The sequence below is a fragment of the Salminus brasiliensis genome, chromosome 22 (assembly GCF_030463535.1).
Source record: "Salminus brasiliensis chromosome 22, fSalBra1.hap2, whole genome shotgun sequence".
Classification (NCBI taxonomy): Eukaryota; Metazoa; Chordata; class Actinopteri; order Characiformes; family Bryconidae; genus Salminus; species Salminus brasiliensis.
This window is the reverse complement of record NC_132899.1, coordinates 15,820,272-15,841,834: the sequence shown is the minus strand read 5'-3', so window position 1 is coordinate 15,841,834 and position 21,563 is coordinate 15,820,272. Positions and strand designations below refer to the sequence as shown.

At 41.4% G+C, this 21,563-nt stretch overlaps 1 protein-coding gene across 8 annotated transcripts in view; it reads right to left on the bottom strand.

Annotated features, from left to right (window-relative positions):
* The window catches only part of camk2g1 (calcium/calmodulin-dependent protein kinase (CaM kinase) II gamma 1), a 74,791-nt gene extending 60,956 nt beyond the window's left edge, over window positions 1-13,835 (bottom strand). For 3 of the 8 annotated variants that reach the window (XM_072666771.1, XM_072666773.1, XM_072666774.1), the window contains exons 1-2: window positions 13,645-13,832; window positions 12,460-12,554 (exon numbers count right to left, since the gene is read on the bottom strand). In XM_072666771.1, coding sequence (XP_072522872.1) covers window positions 12,460-12,554; window positions 13,645-13,709 — 160 coding nt within the window. In that variant the 5' untranslated portion in view covers window positions 13,710-13,832. Of the gene's footprint in view, window positions 1-12,459; window positions 12,555-13,644 lie in introns of all 8 variants that reach the window. The other 5 variants (XM_072666769.1, XM_072666770.1, XM_072666772.1 and 2 more) reach the window with 3 other exon arrangements.
* Window positions 13,836-21,563: the final 7,728 nt, after the last annotated feature.

Sequence of the window (21,563 nt, the reverse complement as noted above, 5' to 3'; positions counted from 1 at the left end):
AGCTACTGCATTTCTGTCAAGTTGGCATGCAGGCAAACACAATGGACAGCTCAACATGTTAGGAGTGCTCGGTTATACAAGCCCCTCGGTGGCTGTGAGCATTGTGTAACTGCATCATGTTTACAAACCAGTTTCAGACTAAAGCACTGCAGAACATTACTAACTTATATGGTCAAACGCAGGATCAATACAAATGATAGCTTTGATAGCTGCTTTAGTTAACTCTTGCTGTGGCCAATTAGAAGCCAATAGCGGTTCACATTCAAAACCCTTTACCAGTCATTTTCAGGCTTTGTCCCATTCATACTTGTAGCCCTTCAACTGCTCCAGTTTTCAGACATTTCTGCTGTTCTTCAATGTCTTCTTCAAGGCTTTCCTTCTGTTCTCTCCTCACTGCATCAATGTTTCAAACAACCCACCCACAATTGCATCATTGCATGGCAGGGTCAACAGTTCATTCATTTTCTTATCAATGTATTGGTTTCAGTTCACAGATGAGCCCTTTGGATAACTTTCCTGGACGTGTACTAAATCTTGTGCTGGTTTTTCCAGAATTCAAATTTTTGTACACACTTAACCTTTGCCCAGTATATTACAGTAGAGTATCTACATAAACCAGAAATTTGACTTTTGGAAGAAACTAGGCTCCTGCGAGCTTTGTACAAACCATTTTTACACACTGTTAGAAGATGACAATAGATTATTTTTGCAGCTTCAAATTCCAGGCCAACTATTAACATTTATTTAACCTGACTGTGGTCCCTTAAGCATAGTCAGAGTTTTTGACTATCAAAATCAGGAAAGCTTAAAAGTAATTAGCTTGTCTCTAATGTTACACAGTCCCATATTAAAGAACCATGACATGTTTGAACAGTCAGTCACTTACATTGACTGATGCTCTTTTTCAGAGTGACTTACTTACATACTACTGGGAAGGTGGTACTCTTATCCACTACAATACACCAACCACTTCCAAACCCATCTTCTTCCAAAGGAGGAAGCACGTAAAGAATACTGCAACCACACTGCAGGAGAAGCTATGCACTGTTTTCATCACTGGCTTCCTGTAGGTATCTCAGATGTAGGGATTTTTCACAACTATAGTTGGTTTGCCCTGGTCTAAATCAGTTAAAGTTGGTAAACTTGGAATGGATTCCTCTTGGTTTGGTTTGCTTCCACACAGGGAAAAGTTCAAGCACACCAAAATGCACCACGAAACAAAAAAACGTTCTCTTGGCATTCTGGTCAGAAACTGTCTGGGACGGAGGCGAGAAAGTAAATACAGGAGGAAGGACTAGCACATATTTCTGTAAAATTTAACATGGAGCATTGGCAGAGATGCCATTTATTTATAGCTGTGGTAATTGTCTGAGCAACATACAAGTTTAGCACCTGGCTAGGGGAGCAATTTAGCACAAACCTGCAAAGTACACGTGATCGGTCAGATCGAGGTCAGATCACATTCTCAAACAGTCCCGAGGTTGTTTGGTACAGGACCCAGAGCACCACTTCTCTAGGGTCTCAGTGCAGTTGTTTTGATCTGCATCAGGGTGTAACTAGCACCTTCAGCTGCAACGACTAACCGACTTCATCAACTGAAGTCGACAACCAAATTAGTTGGCAACAAATTTAATAAACGACTAGTTGTTGACATTATCAGCCGTGTTTCTCGCACTGACTGGAAACATTTGCGCAGCGCGTATCAATCACCAAAGTTCAACAATAACAGACTGGAATTCAGCCTTACTGCTGCTGGTAATTTTTACAGTAATAATGACCTGGACGCAGAGCTAAGCATAAACAGGAGAAATGAATGACGTTTTAAATGACGAGACGACAATCACAAGTTCTCGTAACGCTCAACAGATAACGCCTCGCCATGCAACAAAAAGGGCCAATCAGCTTGCTAGTTACGGGTGAAGTCCCGCTCTTCAACAAAAAGAGCTAATCAGCTTAATGAATGCACCACATAGGCAGACACTCTGGCCAGACCGTGTCAAAATAAGTCACTAATAAAAACAAGCAGTAACTTAAAAATAAATAAATAAATAAACAAACTAATAAATAAAATAGAAGCCAAAATTACTTTTCATACATGTCTCCCTTTTTGTTTTATGCAGATTTGAACAATTAGGAGGAAACCAATTTGGTTTTGAGATATTTTATTGCTGCTACTTAAAAAATGTTGATAGGAAAAACATTGAGTTTGATGTAATTTTTCTATTTATATTTTATATATATTTTTATGAACTTTCATCATTTAGTGAATTTATCATCTGATATCACCTCATTAACACTCAAATGTGTTTTCTAAACAAAAAGAGGTAAGAGGTTAAATATAATACGACTAGTCTAGAGCTATAGTAGCATGTAGCTTTAAAAGACACAAAATCTTGTGAACCTATTGTAATTCTGCAGGGGAAAAAATATTGTCATAAGAAAGCATTCCAGAGCTCTTTGTTGGCTGTGAGCTTGTGTCAGCTAAAGGTGCTCATCCCCTCCCCTCCACTCAGTCTGTGGTCAGCACTGAAGACACTGCAGTACTGAAGACAGACCTCTCACAGCCGTGCACCTTTCTAACTCCAGCAGACCTGCATTTGAGGACATATCGTACCACTCTTTCACTCCTCTCAAAAGGTGTGCCCACACTCAAACGGCAATTTTACAAGAGAAGGAAAAAGCATTTAACCTTTTAATGGAAGTCAATCCAAACCCAAGTAATATTGGAGCATTTCTGCTTGTCCATCCATTAGAAAATAATTACGAAAATTGCCACAAACCAAAAAAAAACATCATAAAGGGAGATATTCTTAATAATATTCTTATTTTATTATCTTCTTCAGGCTGCTACTGCTAGGTGGTAAAAGTACAAAAACTTTGTTTTTACTTTTTGTTTTAAACTTTTTTTACTTAAGTGAACATTTGAATACCGGTCTTAATGTGTATAATTATCTTTTGTCTATTTTAGGATTTTATTAAGTGAGAACATTAAATCAAATGACCGGGTAACTATATGGTTACACCCCTAAAACACAGACAATATGAAGCTCTCCTTCTGGCATCTAACAATATACAGCTACAATATGGCTCAAACACAGGTAGTATGCAAGAGATAAAGTGCAAAGCACACCTGCTGGAGAAAGGAAGCCTGGCTCACCCCAGTGCCATGCTGGAGCATCTCAAGTACACCATCAGAAGGCCAGGTTCTCCTTCACACATCTGTCACCACCAGCAGGGCTCAACGGCTCTGATACTGAAGTAAACAATCACAAAACACTTAACTATACCTCTCTTCTTAAACACACACACACACGCCTCAATGCCTATCTACAAGAGGCACAGCTGAAACTGCCAGGAGTTTTCACCCAACTACCCCTCCACTATACAAACACTGCCACAGATTTTTCTGTTAACAGATATCAGCAGACTCAGAGTGAACAGCATTCTTTACTTATTCCATCACCATCTCTTCTGAATGGGCTACCTCCTCTTTAGGCAATAAAGAAAGCAGAAACTGAACCAACATGGTGGTTCTCTACACATTTTAAAAAGTGAAATGCTGGCAAAAAGCTAACAATAATTTCTAAACTTGGTGCTTCAAAAAGAATTCTATTTTTCTGTGTTAATTCTTCTGGAATATGACTGTTTAGTCTGCTGGACTGGACTAAGGTATTAAAATGTAATAACAGTACAGTCATAATGTGTTTTATCTGGACTGCTGATTGGCTGTAAGCATGCCATTAGCATCAGCAAATACAAGTAGTATTCGTCTCTGACTATACGCGCTACACAGGGTTGAAAATCCAGGATTGCAGACTACAACACTGAATGAAACTTATGGCGATCATATGTTTATGTGTGGTTTTTGGTAGTGGTGTAACGGATCACAAAACTCACGGTTCGGATTGGATCACAGATTTTGAGTCAGGAATCAGATCATTTTTCGGACTGGTAAAAGGATGCACAGACGTATTCTTTTGTATTTGTATTTAAAATCAATGAGAAAAAGCATGCTAAGGTATGTGTGTAGCTATTAGGGATGGGAACTGCCACCTTATTTCATATCATCAAACCATTTTCAAATATTAGCGTGGTATGTGGTACTACTGGGGAAGCGTGTAGCTATTCATGGGTTGATCCTACAGGACATCCTTTCATGACTTCCTGTGTTACTTCGAAACCATTCAAATAAAAAGCTCAGTGTGCTAAAAAGGTCACCAAATAAGCAAAAGCCGTGCACAATTTCAACCAAATATTCAATACATGTTAACCCATAAATACGACAACTGCTAAATGTGAATCTGTGCTGTAAATCAACAGAGAGAAAATTCATCAGCGTAGCTAGCATGTGACATTCTGCACACCACAGAACACCGATTGATTTTGGTTGACAAGCTCCACTTATGAAAGTATAAGATGATAATGACTCAGGTCAACAGAAGGAAGGCCTAGGAAGGCATAGCTTAGATTAGCTAGCAGGTAAAGCCTCACATCTGAAAGCACAAAGTTGAGTAACTAATGGTCTGAGGAGTAACCAAGCAGCCAATTTCTCACTACGGCACATTACTTGGTTTAACTGGCCCAATGCGTCAGTGGGAACCACGAAGGGATTATTCCACATCAAACACTTGATCTTTTTGAAATACAGTCATCACTTGGAGATACTGTCATTATTTATAAATACTGTGATACACTTTAGTACTGTAACATTGCCCAAATGCTGACCGGCATCAGCATTCGATCAACAATGATCAGTCCTACTATGGACACAGTGCGAGGTCTCTAGCAGGTTGCTTCGTTTGTGTGCGTGCAGACAGTAGCGGTGTGGAATCCGTAGCTAAGGCTGAAGGAATCCTCAGAGACTGAGAGAAGCTCGCACTGGCCTGCTTCCTGAGCTCTACAGAGAGGTGAACTGTGATGGAGACACAGACAGAAGACTGTTGGACTGTGTGTGTGTGTGTGTGTGTGTGTGTGTGTGTGTGTGTGTGTGTGTGTGTGTGTGTGTGTGTGTGTGTGTAAGACTGCAGGACAGAGTAATGAGCATGAGAGAAGTAGGCAGGTCTGTGTGTGTGTGTGTGTGTGTGTGTGTGTGTGTGTGTGTGTGTGTGTGTTAATTCTAAACATTCCAACTGAGCACAGCAGGGCAGCAGCCTACTGCATTACAACCATGCCTCCATCACTACAACAGAAATGCTGTCCAACCCAGCAGAGCCACGTTGCTATAATGACTGCGTGCTGTAAAAAATATATAAATAAATAAATAAAGCTGTACTCTGCATACAGTACAGTAAGCTTGCCCACTGTCACCCACACTTTAGCACTTCACCACATCTCAGTGACAAAACAGCCAACCAGACAAAACCAGAACAAGAGATACTGACACAGAAAAAAAACGAGAAAAAGCAGAAGAGCTCAAGAGGCCAGAAAAAGAGAAAACTAGCACAGAACAACGACAGATCACAAAAGACAGATAAAGACACTTATCAAGAGGAGGAGAGAGTGTGACAAGACCGGGGGCAATTTCGTCCAATGACTTCTACTGGTATAGTGTGCTGTGCTTGTCCAAGTCGGGAATCAAACCCCGAATCGAAGTCTACTACATGAATGGCAGTGGTATTACCCATTATGCTAACCAGGAAAATAGATACCTTATGACAGTTCCAATCTACAGTTGGAAATATTAGGCTTTTTTAGTTATTTTTTTAACTGTTCTTTTTCTAGTGCATAATTTGGAGGGCGGGGGGGGGGGGGGGGTTATTAATTAAGTGAAGCTGAATGTTGCAAAATGTCTTAACCAGCCAAGGCCTCCTTGAACTTCCTGTTAGTGATCATGATTGACTACAGTGGCCTTCCCAAAGTCCTGACCTCAACTCTATCAAAGATATGCAGAGTCAATGCCAGGAAATTAACTAATTTAACATCAATCATCAATTTGGCCAAGCAGAGGGGTCACATATTCAACCAGAACAAGCTTGCTGATTGCTACTAAAAGCAGCTGCTTAAGGTGCAACTTGCTAAGGGACAGTTAACCAAACATTACAAGTTCTGTATGCATATTCTTGACCATTAAGGTATAATTTGGACCCTGTGTTGAATACAGAACCTTCTGCCCTCCAAACACAAATTCTGAATGGGAAAGCAAATCTGACAACCTAATGTACTACAACTGCACCATTTAAACCTCCAAAGCGATTTAACATTACGTAGATTTTGGCGGTTCAATCTCCAGACTTACGGCTATGGCTTCTTTAGTAAAAACACATTTGCCCTGCATTACGGTATGCATTGGAAAGTGTAAAAATTAGGTCTTGCATCGCAATTTATACAGGCAGTGATATTTACCATTGCCAAAAATGTACTTAAACATGAAATCTAGTCACAGAGAGACACAGAGACAGAGACAGAGACAGAGAGAGAGAGAGAGAGAGAGAGAGAGAGATATATGTTGTGTGCCTGTGCCAGGAGAGAGCACTGTATTAGCTGACATTTCATAAACATCAGTGCTCAGCATGCACCAAGAGATGGGCCAAAGTGTTTACTAAGTGTTACTGGAGGCCCGGGGTGATTTATACAGCCCTGTAGATGACAACACACACACATACACACACACTTAACAGTAAAGGCCAACGTCAAATAAACACAACAGAGAGCTGAGCCAATATTTATACAGAAGAGGTTGAGGTGTTAGGGAGGGTGTGTCATGCATGTGTGGATTAGCCATGACAAAATCCCCTTTTGGAAAGGCCTGTCTGCATGATCCTGACAGCCACCCACATTCCTTACTTTGACTTTATTAAAGTATTAACATTAATAGGCCTCACCTTTAGCGGCTGTGCATTTTCACTTCTCAGGTGAGTTACCCTAAGGCGAGCTAGAATGCTAATCAAATTAGCAGCTCTATGTCGTGTGGGTAGTCAGAATACGCTCAGTCCGAGCCTGCATGTCAGGCCGTGTGCGTAAGTCTTGGGAGGATTGGGCTTAGCCTAAGTCAGTCATAAGAGCGGTCAATGACGCGATGACACTCAGACAGCCTCCAGAACCACTGTCAGCTTTATCCAGATAGAGCTGTGCGGACTGGGAGAGGAAGGCTATTGTCAGCAATTTTACAGGGTATGAGATTTCAACCTTAGTTTCAAACCATTCCCGTTGACTTTTCTTGTAAGCCTACTGTCAGCAGAACATGAAAAGTGCATGTGTGACTGCCTTATTTTAGTTCACTGACCACAGTTTCTGAGCTGCTGGTCAAAACACATAATTGATTAAGCCTGAACCTGACCCAGTTTCATTAAAAGTGAATTAGGGCTTATATTATGCCGCCTGTAATGAACTGCAATCAGCCAACCACACCTTACATTTCCATTTTACTGCAGCCTACGTCTTCTTCTCAGGGTGATTAATAGGATTTGCATGCCAGTCAACATTTCAACAGATAGAACCAGACTACGCTTCCTGACTCACTATTACAGCCCACTACAGCTTGGTGTAGTCTAGTTTAATGTTTTCCCCTATGCTAATCCTTCTGTTTCCCTCACGGTTTTCAACGTTTTCTCTTTTTTTTTTTTATGTGAGTGTTCTCTCTATCGCTCTTTCTCCGTCTCCAGGAGGCTGTTTGGAGCAGCTGCCAGAGCGGACCATTCCCACCTCCCCACTCCCACTCAGGTGAGTAATCACATTGTTCTGGCTTCCAAACCTTTGGCTGAAGACCAGTTCTTAAAGACTTCCATCCAGCGCTTTTCAACCTCTCCCCTCAACCTCTCCCTCCCCCTCCCCAATTCACTTTCATATGCGCGGTGGGCGGAAAATTGAGCAAACCCAATTTCAGTTGGAAAGTGCCAACATGATTTCACAATATCTTGATTTTAATCAGGGTATCACATCAGAAGATAAGCAACGAGTAAGAGGAGGCCTGCAGTGAGAAAAAGAAAGAGAGAGCAAGAGAGCGAGCCTGAGAGGGAAGGGCGGGGAGGAAAGAAGCAATCAATAGAGTTCCACAAAAAGGCACAGTATGGAGTCACGTAGAACAAAGTGTTCAGAAGAGGCGCAGTGGAAACATGCGTAGCTCTCATTTCAAAGGGATGGTCATGGATAAAGACTGGAATAAAGCCTTTCCAGTTCCTGCTGCTAAGACATGTTCACGTTGGGCAGTAGCCTGGACCTATTAGCCACTCTCCCCTTGACATGATACAACTGAGAATGAGAGGGAACAAAAGCGGCCAGGTGTTCCAGAAGAGACCACAGATAAAGAATGTCTGATGCACACTACGAATAACTTCACAGGGTACGAATCGGAGAGGGTGAAGGGTCAAGATATCTGAATAGCTTCCAACCAAGCACTCCACAGTTCGACTATGTAGTTCGTATGAAAGTGTTGAGGACAAAGCGACAACATGTAGAGGTTCTAAAGTTGGGCGGGAGGTACAAGGGTGAATACCATGTTATTGTCCCATGATATGGATCTTACCACATTATGACTACTGTGATGAACCCAAAACTCTAACGCTAGTGAACCACAAAAGGTCCTGCCTAAAACAAAAATTAGACATGAACCTTAACATTTTTTTATATCCTTTTCGCAACCCACTGTGATATTAAGTTGAGTTCAAACCCCTTATCTCCAGGCTGGGAGACCAGACTTTAAAAAAAGACAACAATTGCAAGCCTGCTGTATAATAGCATACTACAAATAACATCTACTCCTTTGAATGGGTCTCTTGCTAACAAAAATGTCTGCCTCAGCTTCCATAACAACCTACCTCCATATTACATAAATTGGCTTAGTCTAGTGAAAATAGCAGCACTCCCAGAGCACAGCGAAAGCAGCAAGGCTGCAGCAAAAGGCTAACCTAATGAAGGAGCCTGAGAAAGCGTACAGCCAGGGTGAGATGCATGCAGGATAAGTGACAGTGATCTTAATGGGCCCCGATGTCAAAATGGGTTTGAATGCTTCTGGTCAGATCGCTGGGATGCAGTGGGGAATGCTGTAGGGCAGGCTGACTCACTCAGGACAGGCCAACTCCTCACATGTGCCTACTTGGCCACACTTTGTTCTTTAGCAAAATAGACCCATCCAGAGAGAGCTGCATTTTCTAAAACATCAACCCCTCCTTCATTCAGGCTCTCTATGTACCTCAAGGGGTACATGATCCCTCCATCATGTTAATGGCCATTTGTAATACCAGGTCATAACCCTTCGATTAAGCTTGATGGTGGAGGATGTGTACAACATCTGTGGATACTGTGAGGGCTAATGCCAAAGCCACAGCAGTGAAATTTGCTATTGCCACAATTTAAGTAGAGATAAGTGCTTTTGAGTTACTGACAAATTTCTAGAACTAATAAGCATGGCTACTTGGCTACTAGAGTACTTGGTTAACTGTGTGAAGTGCCAGTATTTAAAAAATATACAGGGTAAATGGACACATTAGGCCCTACATTTCAACATGAGACTTTAATCTAAGCATCTGAATGGTCTACAAAACACTAGGAAGTCAGTGTGAGAATTTCCATTTATGGCTATACAGTTCTAAATAGCACTGAACACTATAATCGCTCAACACTATATAGAGCCTCTTTATTTAAAGAGTAGAAATAGTGTATCGCCCCAAACCCCAAAACTACTCAAAATTAACTAAAGAACAGAGGGTTCCATTGATAGGAGACCCTGACAAGAGTATGACTAGCTGCTTTAAGCACCTTCAGCTCAACGCTGCTATAGCGCTCGTATCATCTCAGGGAGACTCTACTCCCAGTATACTGAACCTGACAACTCCCTTAACCCACTTCTGTCTTATGCAATAACCGATATACAGGACATAAAGTTCCATCTAAATAATTTACTTGTCTTGGAGGATAAAACATGCATGGGTGAAGAAACAAGTGCAAAACAAGAGAGTCTGCAACAGGATCCCCCAGGGTCTTAGCCAGATACAATTAAATAAGTGGATTAACCTCAATACAAAGCAATCCCCCACGCAAATGAAGAGAGAGGACGAGATGGATACATAGATGAGAGAGCAAAACAAACGGTCCTTCACAGACAATTACACCAAAGAAACAAGTTGAACTGAGACACATAATTACTAGCATTGGTAGTAAGGTAATGGAGAAAGCATGTGAGAGGCGGGGGGCAGTCAATGGAAGTTTTTTTTTTTTTTTTAAGCCTGAGGAAACAACCAACAATATGGGACACTCTGTTGTTCATACACTACTACACCATCTCAGAAGTGTGAATGGAGCCTGTACGCGTGATCTGTAGAGCATTTAAGTCACTGCAGGGGACCATGCACCTGACAGACCCTCTGGTCCCCAACTATAGCTAACCGCTTCCACCCCTCTGCCAGCAAAGATAATGAACTGGGCGGAGGAGGCTGCACGAACAGCCGGCTCTATTATGAGAGAATATAACAATAAAGACACAGGAAGCCATCCCCCGCCCAGGCCAGCAAACCATGAGGGTAGAACTGTAATCAAATGGAAATTCACCTCTGTAAACATCATAAGGCATTGCCGCTTATTGCAGCCAAAGCTCCAGCACATCCCTGTTCATCTCAGAGTGTGGGTCAATTCGGAGTTGTAAGCGTAGACAGCAGGGCAGGGCAACATTAAGCCTCTACCTATCTCACGTGTGGCTCCTGTTCAGCCCCACAGTGCACATCAGGGCATCAGGCTTTGGGGAGATTTCTTCAAGAGAGACTGGTCTCTTTCACTTGTTCGTTCATTAGTTAATTCCCTTTGTTAGATTTTCCTTCTCCCCCATTTCCTCTGGACTCCAGCTATCTGCCACCAGCTCTACTAGTCTCATCCTCCTCGTCTGCACCAGCCAATCAGAAACAGCGACGGGAAAACGGTTGCCTAGCTACTGCAACAAGCTCTGGGTCAAAGCCTCCAATCACTGGGCCATTATAGTTACACACCACATCTGAGGCGCTTTTCAGCTCAACCTTTCAATGTCTGTGAAGACTGACAAAAAAGGAGGAGTGAAGGGGGGGGGTGCCACAAATCACTGTTTGAGGTGGGGGTATTCAGGGCATTGATCTACTCTCCACGTAAGCATTAACTGCACAGAAATCAGGGAAAGTGGGTCCGCAACAGGAAAAAGCATTTCAGACTGCCAAACCATTTCAGACAGGCAGTGGATGGATTGAATTGGGGGTTAAACCAAGCAGATAGGTACTGAATGGTCCAGGGCAGCCATGCAGTTCTCCCATATGACTGGCCAGGGATTTTGGTCATGCCCTCTTGCTCAGCTAACAGGACGGCTGCAGCACGGCCCACTCTAGGAGGTCTTAATTGGGTCGGCTGCTGAAGAAAAACATCTCCTCAAAGACAGAGGCCAAGTCCCAAATGAGACCCTTACACTCTGTATGGAGAAGCACTTGTCCCATTACCAGAATGAAAAATCCCTGCTCCACACAATGAGGGAGCATGAAAGAGTGTGTATTTAAGAAACAGGCCCTTTCTTTCCACTAACATAATGACTAATGGACATACCCTAAAACGCTGAGGCAGGAGCAATTAGGTCTGGTTTGACAGGCCAAAATACAACAAGTCACAACAGCATAAGACTTTCATATTCCATTAAAATAATTGGATGATCAAGTATGATTTATTTCTACGGCAGGTTGATCACTCACATAGTGGCGGATGAACATGATCAGTACTCGATGTGCTTGTTATTAATCACCATGTACAATTGCATATAATAGCGATAATAAAGGCCACCCAACAGCTTCAAGCTCCGACACTTCTCAGATCTCTGAAGGCTTCATGATGTGCTTTGGAATGTGTTCTTGATGCCTGCTGCTCACTATCCTGTCAAATTTTCAAGCTTGGAGGCAAATCAACCTGTACCAAACGAAACAGGCAACTGTTTCAAAGTACTGATTCTCATTTCTGAGGAAACACCTATCCTTCACCATCTTGATGAATCGAACTGGGCTTCTCCCGTCCATCCGAGGTGAAAATAGATGTTCTACCTGCAGATCCCCACATTCAGACATACCAATGACACAGGCCTAAAACACTACATTAGAAAACACAAACTCACTTCAATACAGAAACAAACCTGATCCTGATCATCATCACCATCACTGCATCTGCTCGTTTCATTTGTTGCTGTAAATACTACCTCTGTGGAACTGGACAATGACCATCATGGATTCTTCACCACACTACCCCTGTAAAACACATGCCAGGGCACAGCTGGGAAGCCTGCAACACCAGGAGAGTTGCACAGAGGAGAGCAGTCAGCTGCCCCACTCTAAAGAGCACTCTCTTCTATTAACGACATGTAATCCCAGGAGATGGCAAACACACCAGATCTTCTGCCTCATCCTCCCCCAATGTACATAGTAATAAAAAGCGGAGCCGGTTTGTCCCTTTTGTGCAACGCATCTGAGCGTGGTAATATCTCTGGAGTCCATCCAAGCAGGCCACAAGCGTGCCACAGCACTGCCTTACCTCTTGCTGATAGTTTCTTTGTGTTGATAATTTTAGCAGCATATTCCTGGCCTGTGGACTTCTTAACGCATCTGCGCACCACGGAGAAGGCACCCCTGAGCAAGACACACAAAAAAAAACAAGACAATGTACTGCAGGTCATCAACAGCGTATGCTGAATTTCCCTAGGAAAAAAATAAACAACAACAAAAAAAAAAACACAAGATAAGGATGCAATGCAACTGACAAGTGTGAACACGGAGAGGCTGTCAGTTACCTCTGACGTAGAGGGCCCATTACACATGCATGCAGGACGTGGTGGAGTCAGTGAGCAGAGGAGCTTCCACACACATACGGGGCAGCCTTACGGGGGATAGGCACTGTAGGTTATAGTAATTTTGTATTCTGAACCAAATACAAATGGTTTATTTAGCTAATATGTCGGTGTCTGAAAGCAATTTAATTCAATGAACAAATCGACGGCAGAAGCGTTTCCAGGAATGATAACATCTGTTCATCTACAAAAGTGAGACGTGATTTCCAGAACAGACGTCACTGTTCACTTACACAGCCTCTTAAACCCCACCTTACAACAACAAGACCCGTAAAGACCTACAGAGGAGTGACTGTGTATGTGTGTGTATGCGCTTTTTTGACACTTCCCAAGCTAACTAACTAGCCTATAGTGTACTATTCCACTGCCTGAGCAGCCTGGTTTATTATTTATTAGTAGTAATTATATAATAATAATAATAATAATAATAATAATATCCACAGCTAAACTACTGCTGCATATTTAAACAGCCCGTCCCCTTCACCACTAAACCCCTGAAGGCTCCGCACTACGAACCAGAAATGAGAGTCGTTAATTAGGCAAAGTGACAGAAAGCCTACACGAAAAAGTAGCAGCCCAAGCAAAAAAAAAAAAAGCTTCCCGTGTGACAAAGCCCTTTCTCTCTTTCTTCGAGTGAAAGGCGTAAACACTCAACACCCAACATATGCCGAAGTGTTTCGCCGTGCTAGCGCTGCAAGCGACCACCAACACTGAATCGATACATCCCCGGGTCCGCTCCGCAAAGCCCCGCCGAGCTCCGAGAGCAGCCTGCGAGTCGGCTAGCCTCTGTCAACGTCCAACTACAAACAATGGGATTAAAGGAAAAGGGAGTGAAGTTGTGCGGAAGGCGCCGAAGTGCTGCAGCCACTTACTTTCCGAGCTCTTCGTAAAGCTGGTACTCGTCAGTAAACCTGGTCGAGGTTGCGATTGTAGCCATGTTGTGTGGGGAGGGGGTTCTCCAACCGCTTCGGTGACTGCTGTGCTCGTGTTTGGGGAGGAGAGCCTCCGAATTTCATGTGTTCCAGAGAGAAAGGCTGAGCGAGAGAGAGAGAGAGAGAGAGAGAGAGAGAGAGGGAGGGAGGAGGAGGAGGAGGAGGAGGGAGAGACGGAAAGAGAGAAGGGGAGGGAGGAGGAGGAGGAGGAGGGACGGAGGGAGGGAAAATAACGCCAACTAACGCGAGATTTGACGCAACCCAGCAAAGTCATGATTACACGCAAACTTCAGGACTGAGAAGTAGATGTAAAACACAGATATAGCAGATAGAGCAATAAATCAACAAGCAGTTATACTAAGTCATTAAAATATGTATTTATGCATCATATATATTTATTTTTGTGTGTGTATGCTAAAATGTTTTGGATTTATATTGAAAAGAACTGGAAATGTAATTGCTCTGGATGTTTAACATTTTTTATTTGCCATCATCAGGATGTAATAAATGTAAAAATCTAATAATTACTGGAAAATATAATTTACATATAAAATAGGTGATCTAAACATATACCAGACTACACATTTCCTAGATTAGATGAAACCAATGTCAGAAAAAAAACAATAACAGCAAAAGTTAAGGACTTTTGCCTTTGAAAATAATTGTTATGCCTATAGAATATATAATAATGAGATCATTTTAGATAATAATAATGATTTACAGTGATTAAAAATGATATTTAAAATATTTCAATATTTTTTATATCCTCTGGTGTTTGTACTTGGTTGTATAAAAAAGAAAGCTACATGCTGATGCTCTAGAAATCTGGAAACCATATTCAGTTACAAAATACATTTGTTGAATTTAAGAGACTTCTTTGCAGGACTCCATATTAAAGACCACACATCTACTATAAATCAAACACTCTAAATCTATTATAACTAGTTCTTTGTATTTTTACTCTGAATGTCACTGAATCATCTGAATTATTAGGTTCTTGAGAAGTTAATACAGTACATGGATAATGTTGCATACATGTCTTTAGTAATCTAACACTCACGTGCATTGAAATGACGTAACATGAAAGAAAACCTGTTACTAAACCACTGAACTACTTTACATAACAACACCAATTGCTCAGACTCAAATGGTGCTCAAACTACGATTAATACACCAATTTAACAAGCATACCTGAGAAAGATGGCTGGTTTCTGCAGGGTATTTTGGTATGTTGGAGGGGGGTTCAATGTACAGTAGTGCATTTGGACTCTTTAATGATCCACAAACATGTCCAATTCTATAAACTGTGTATGTTGTTGCTACATGTACTAATTCACTGTTAACACATGAGCAATCAGCAAGACATCTTCTAACTATCGTCTGTGCTTTAAACAACAAACTCGTTCTTCATTTTCCACTAAAGCCTTCGTACTAAAGCTTCTGTCTATAATGAAACTGATGAACAAGGCTCTGATGTTGCTTAATATTGTGGCCTTACAGCTTGTGAAAACAGACGCACAGGCTGACAGGAAATTCTGTGGTAAATTTATCATACAAAATTAGCTTCATGAAGAAGCCCACATACTAATCACAGACTTAATCAGTAAATAAGTCATTTATGAGAGATAATCAGTCGGTCAAATTTAGCATACAACAACAGCAAAGTTTAGGTATAGGCAAAAATAGGCAATTTACACTAATAATGAGTGATCCAACTGAAAGAACTTGATTAGAGCTAACCCCCCCGACACCCCCCCCCCTCCCCTCGTCTTCCCAACCACAAACACAGACCCTAAACCGGTCTTTCTTTTTTTGAAGCAACATTTATGTAAAAATAGGTCACCCTCCATACTCGTGCCTCTTCTGTTGCTGGTTAATATTAGGACATGTTATGTTGGCTTGGTAAACTCCTCTGTGTCATTGTCTCTGTGATAGCATGTGTTCATAACCTAATTCAGGGTTAGAGAAGAGTCAATGTTAAAAGAGGCATTAACGTGATATACAAAGTGCAGCAAACTTTGGAGATAGGACTGTTGCCACAAAGTGGTAACGTTTATATTGGCTGTTAAGTGTTCCTTCGAGCAGTTGATTCCCTTAAATGGTGTCAGTGCAGAGCAGTAGGGGAAATGGTTAGTGCCCTTTCTCACCGCCAGCTGGTTAGTGGTCTTTGCTTAATCTTTCCTTTACTGGCAATCTCACCAGCTATGAAAAATAGGCCCTTCAAATTCAGGCCTTCAGTTGTTGTTATTAATAGCTGAGCAGAGAGGTTTCCAGAGACTAAAAACAGTGCATAAGAATCTCAGGGCCAGAGATTTGTTTTGTGATGTTTTAGGATCCATCCATGTATTCATTTAATCATAGCATCAGTATTACTAAAAAGCAGTAATTGGTAACTGATGTGAAAAACTGTGAACACTTTTCAAACTCAGGAACATACACTGCAGACACACACAGTTATGGACTAAAGTATTGGGACGCTGGCTCATTCGTTGTTTTATTCCAAAACCAAGGGTATTAAAAACGAGTTCATTCTGCTTTTGTTGAGGTCAGGATGTTGGATGATTGTAACTCCACCTCATCCCCAACTCCCCAACTCATCAATCTAGAGAACACGGTTCCACTGTTCCACAGCTCAATGCTGGGGGATTCATAGCCCTCTAGCCCATGCCTGCCATTAGGTATAGTGCCAATAGGTTCATGTTTAGCTGCTTTAGAAAGTCCCATTTTATTGGCAATATGAGGTGTCCGGGTTACTCCCACCTTCCATAAACACACATGGTAGGTGGATTGGCTCTGCCAAATTGCCCCTAGTTGAGTGAATGGGTGTGTGATACATTGAGAGAAGTGCTTTACATTTTACAGAATCTTACAGAATCAAAAGTTTACAATGTTGGAGATGGAACCCAGGCATCTGAAGAGTTTAAAGCTGCTAAAAGCTACATTGAAGCAAATGTGCTTTATCCATTGTGTTTGACCTTAAAACAGCTTTAAATGCATTGTGATGAGTCATTGACTTGTAATAGGGAGAATGGCTTTTCTGTCATTGCTGCTCCGGGCCAGAGCTCCCCTACTGCACTATGTAACTCTGGTGGAGCTGCACAAAGCCACCAATGAGAACTGGGTAACCAATTCAAACAAAATGCTGATTTAACTGAAATGGTAAAGAATATGCATTTATGAGCCATTCAGTGTCCAAAGAAAATGTATACTTCTAGGTTTACCCCTTTTTTTGCCATTATTGACATTACATTGGGTTATTTTGGATAGTAATGGCTATGTTTGCTTTGTAGAAATTGTGACCCCTGGTTCTTATCACCATCACTTCACATCAAACCACCAACCTAAATAACCATGTTAACATCTCAACAACTTATTATTAACAAATTATGCAGAAGTTTTGTAAAATTTAGTTTTAATGGCATTATTAAAACCATGCAAAAGAGATACGGAGGGGGCATCCCTAACCAAAGCACTCCTCTTTTACCATTGTAGCTGATGATGTACTGATAAGACTACCAAAATGGAGATGTAGGTGATGATCTTCACTTATGAATGGTTTTGCATGGACTTATCAGAAAGGCTTAACAGCACTGTAGTTGAATGAAATAAACGAACTCCCACAACTGCTACTACTAGAGAAAGCTGCCTGGCCAGAAGCACATAAATTAGTCATCAGTCAATTTAGATCAATTGACTTATTTTAAACTGCCTAGAAGAGACACCAAGCACTGCTGTGCTCTCAGAGCGAAGGGTGGAACTTCTGCAGCCCTCTGAAGTCATTACTTCATCACTCGGCTGCAGCTACAGTATGCACACACATATTCACAGATGGCACTGCGTGAAGAATGTATGATACATCATGAAATCATGAAACATTTATAAGAATGCTCATGACTTGGAGTTTATGACATCCATCATTTCCAGTTTCTAGACCAGACATTAAAACATGATAGACTGAAGTCGTAACATTATGGTAAAGTGCCTTGTTTGTTATCTATAAATGAGGTAAAGTGTGCTATATGTCCAAAAGTTTGTAGACACCACCTTATCCAACATTTCTTCTGGAAAGGATTTGTATATGTTGGAAAAATTGCAGTATGGGTTTGATTCCAATCATTCCACCACACAACATGATCTGACAGAAACGTTTATTTAGGTTGATTGTTCCACTCCAAAACTGCAAAATAGTTGGTGTTTTTTTTTTTTAACCATCCGCTGGTAGTGCTGTTGAGCAAAATACACACAAACACTCACACAACCTGCCTGTTATGTACTCGAAGAAGAATAAAAAAAAAACAGTGCTGGGAATGTTGGAGAACATCCTGCTGCTTATGAACCTTTTGGAGCTTAAAAATAAGAATTTAATGGAGAATTCCTCATTTCACTATGGTTAAGGTGAGGTTTAGGTGTGGTTTAAGGTTAAAGTGTTGATTTTGGCGTAGACTCAGGTAACATATTATATTTGACATTTTTGTAGTTTTTGCTTGGTTACAGTAATGCAACGAGTCGTCACTCAGGTTGTAAGTTGACTCTAAGGGTCTTTTCTTTGTCGCCATAGGTTGCATTTCCTTTGAACACAGTAATGGGCCTTTTTACAAGACCATAAAAAAACAATCAATGTGGACGTTTTTACTAAGAAATTTGCTTCATCATTCCAGAGAATACAGTTTCAATGCTCCAGCACCCAGTGCTGCAGGACTACCTATTGTATTCAAGGATTGGCAGGGATTATCTTTATATTTAATTATACAGCCATATTTCACCATGTCAGCAATAGCTGCACCTTAAAGTAGCCAAATTCAGTAACTAGAAAAGGTGAACATATTGTGTGTATGAAAGAGTTAGATGGGTTAGTTAGATTCAATAATTTTCCCATAGTAGCACAGTTTGATCCTCCCAAGATAATAATCCAAACCCTCCCAAGCCATAATCCAAACCTGAATCTTAACCCATAACTTAAACTAATCTTTACCCTGGTCCGAACCCTGAGTTTTAGTGTGGAAATCTGTAGATATTCCATAGGGGGTTACAACGTATATTAGCAATGAGTTGAATTGTCCTCTAGGTACAGGTGTACTCTTAAAGCTTCATCAGTGTTATAAAAAGGAATTTCCACAGATTTTGTGGAATGTAAACAAGATAATTGTTTTATGTAAAATGCAAAGTCAGAATTGTGATAATACCAGAATACAAGTTTAATTCTTTTAAAAGATTTGTCCTATACATTACTACACAAAATGGTAATGGTAATTTGAATTGTGAGTTTGCTTTTCTACACATGCTCTTCTAACACATAGTCACTCACACACTGAATCACGTGTGCATCTCTCTTGCACCATTAGTGTGTGTTGTCTGTGTGTGTGTGTGCTTGTGTGCATTAGCCTGAGCTGGGAGATCCGTTTTACTTCAACAAGTCTACAAGAGTCTGATATCTGCCTGTATGGACAGTGCTCAGGATGGAGTGCATCAGCTCTCCGGCTCAACCCCTATCAGCGGCCGTCCACAACAGCACAGCTGTTTAAATCCTGATAAATGTTTCATAGGTTGGAGAGTCAGGAGCTGCCTGTTCCATTAGAGCCAGGCAGCCTTCCTCAAAAGCAGAGGCATGTCATAAAAGTGAGCAGTGTAGGCTTCTGGTGTGGGTGGAGAGAGAGCATGAGGCAAGCGTTCCACCAAATTTTCTGAAGGTGGTTTAGAGTCGTGCAGTAGGCATAAAAATGTTCAAAAACGCCTTCTTTTGTAAGAGCTTAGGAGCTAAACTGTCGAGGCTTTGGTTTGTGAACAGAAACCCGTGGTTAGAACATACTTATTGAATAGACATTATTTCTTTGATTGCTTGTTTTGGACTGATTTTGCTTTGTTTCTGTTATGTAAACTAATGTGCAGCCATTACATTATCCCCGAAAATAATATCTTAACAAGTCAAATCATTCAAATCTAGTCTAAACGTATTTCTACTTGCGTTAAGTGAGATAGTTTCTTGCATTATTTCTTGCTAATAAGACACACAAAAAGATACTTTTGATAAAATAAAAAAAACTGTAAAAAGGTATGAAATAAGTTCATTAATTGTATAATAATACTACAATAATCTAAAAATGAGAAATATTAGATATTTACACTACATTAAAAAGGAGTTCACAAGCTAAAAGATCTTTTTTTTTCTATTACACACTGCAACTCACCAACACAGAGTTCTTGACACCTCTCCAGACTGACATTCCCAGCTGACCAGGTGAAGAAAGAGCTGAAGAAACCCAGGCAGAACAAGGCTGCAGGGCTGGATGGCATGGAACCCAGAGTACTGAAGGTGTGTGCTGAAAAAGCCTGGAAAAGATCCCAGTTTTGTGGAAGACATCCTGTGTGGTCCTGGTCCGTAAGAAAGGGCAATGTGACATTCTAAATGATTTTCAACAGTGGCACTGACATTACATATCGTTAAGATGGTCACTAGAGTGGATGATATTAGCTCACATCCATGGACATCCAAGGATATGAGCATTAGGGCATCCATGGGCCGTCTGCAGATTGCCTACCATCCTACTCGAGTGACTGCAAAAGACCTGCAGCAAGATTTGCACAGTCAGTGCTAAAGTTCTCTCTGCCTGTAAACCTCTACTGACAAAAAATCACAGGAAAACTCCAGATGTTTTGGATTCTATTCTGTGGAGCGATTAAACAAAACTGCACCCTTTTGAGTATGTTTGAATCATTGGTATGTCTAGAGGAGGAAGAACGAAGCATACTCAAAGAAGGGCAACCTACCTACAGTGAAGTATGGTGGTGGCTCAGTGATGCTCTGGGGCTGCCTTGCTTTCTCTGGCACTGAAAACCTGCAGTGTGTGTGCAGAGCAAGATGGATTCAGTAACGTATCAGGAAATCCTAGGAGACAACATTACACCTTCAATGAGGATGCAGAAGCTTGGGCGCCATTGGACCTTCCAATTGGACAATGATCCCAAGCATATCTTAAAGTCCACCAAGGTGTGGTTTTAGACGAAGTCCTGGAAGATTCTGGATTGGTCATCACAGTTGCCTGACTCGAACCCCATGGTAAATGTTTGGTGGGATATGAAGAAGGTGCTTGCAGCATGCAAACCTAAGAATATTAGCTAATGGGATGCCACTGCCCGTGAGATTCCTCAGGAACGCTGTCAGAAACTGGTGCCTTTTTTGGATTCCTTAGGTTGTCTGCTTTTAAATCTTTACTTTTACTGCTCATCATAAATGTGCCTTACTTTGCATAACAATATTATTACAAAATGGTGCTACATAAATAAAAGTTTAATTGATTAATTCATTGATTGATACTATTTTGTCTACTGTACGTGATTAGCATCATATTGTCTTCAATTATTTCTCAGACCATGTATAGTCCTACAGAACACAGCTTTCTGTGTTGATGAGAGTAAATGATGTGTGTACTGAGAGCTTGTTAATGCCTATTCTTTTTTTTCTTTTTTTTTGCCTCACACATTATCGACTGAATGCTTTGAGTGACAGCAGTTGCCCTTATCTGGAGAATCAAGCAGCCCAGCAGTGGAAGAGGCTGTAATTGGGAGACTGTGAGGACAGTGTGCTGCAGGACAGCGTTAGCTTTAACGTTAGCCACAGCGCGTGGCAGCAGAGGCCAGTGGGATGGTGTCCTGCGGCCCTCCCACAGTGTGTTTATGTAACAGAGTGCAGCACACTTCAGCTCGCGTTAGCAGCTTCCCCCTCACCACGTGCTCCCAACTGACCCGCTTCATACACGCACACCACACCACAGACAGCAGAATAGAGGAGAAAGAAAAGAAAAAAAAGAGTGAGGAGTAGATGCTGAGTTCAGCAGAGGGAAAGTGGAGGCGAGAAAAAGAAG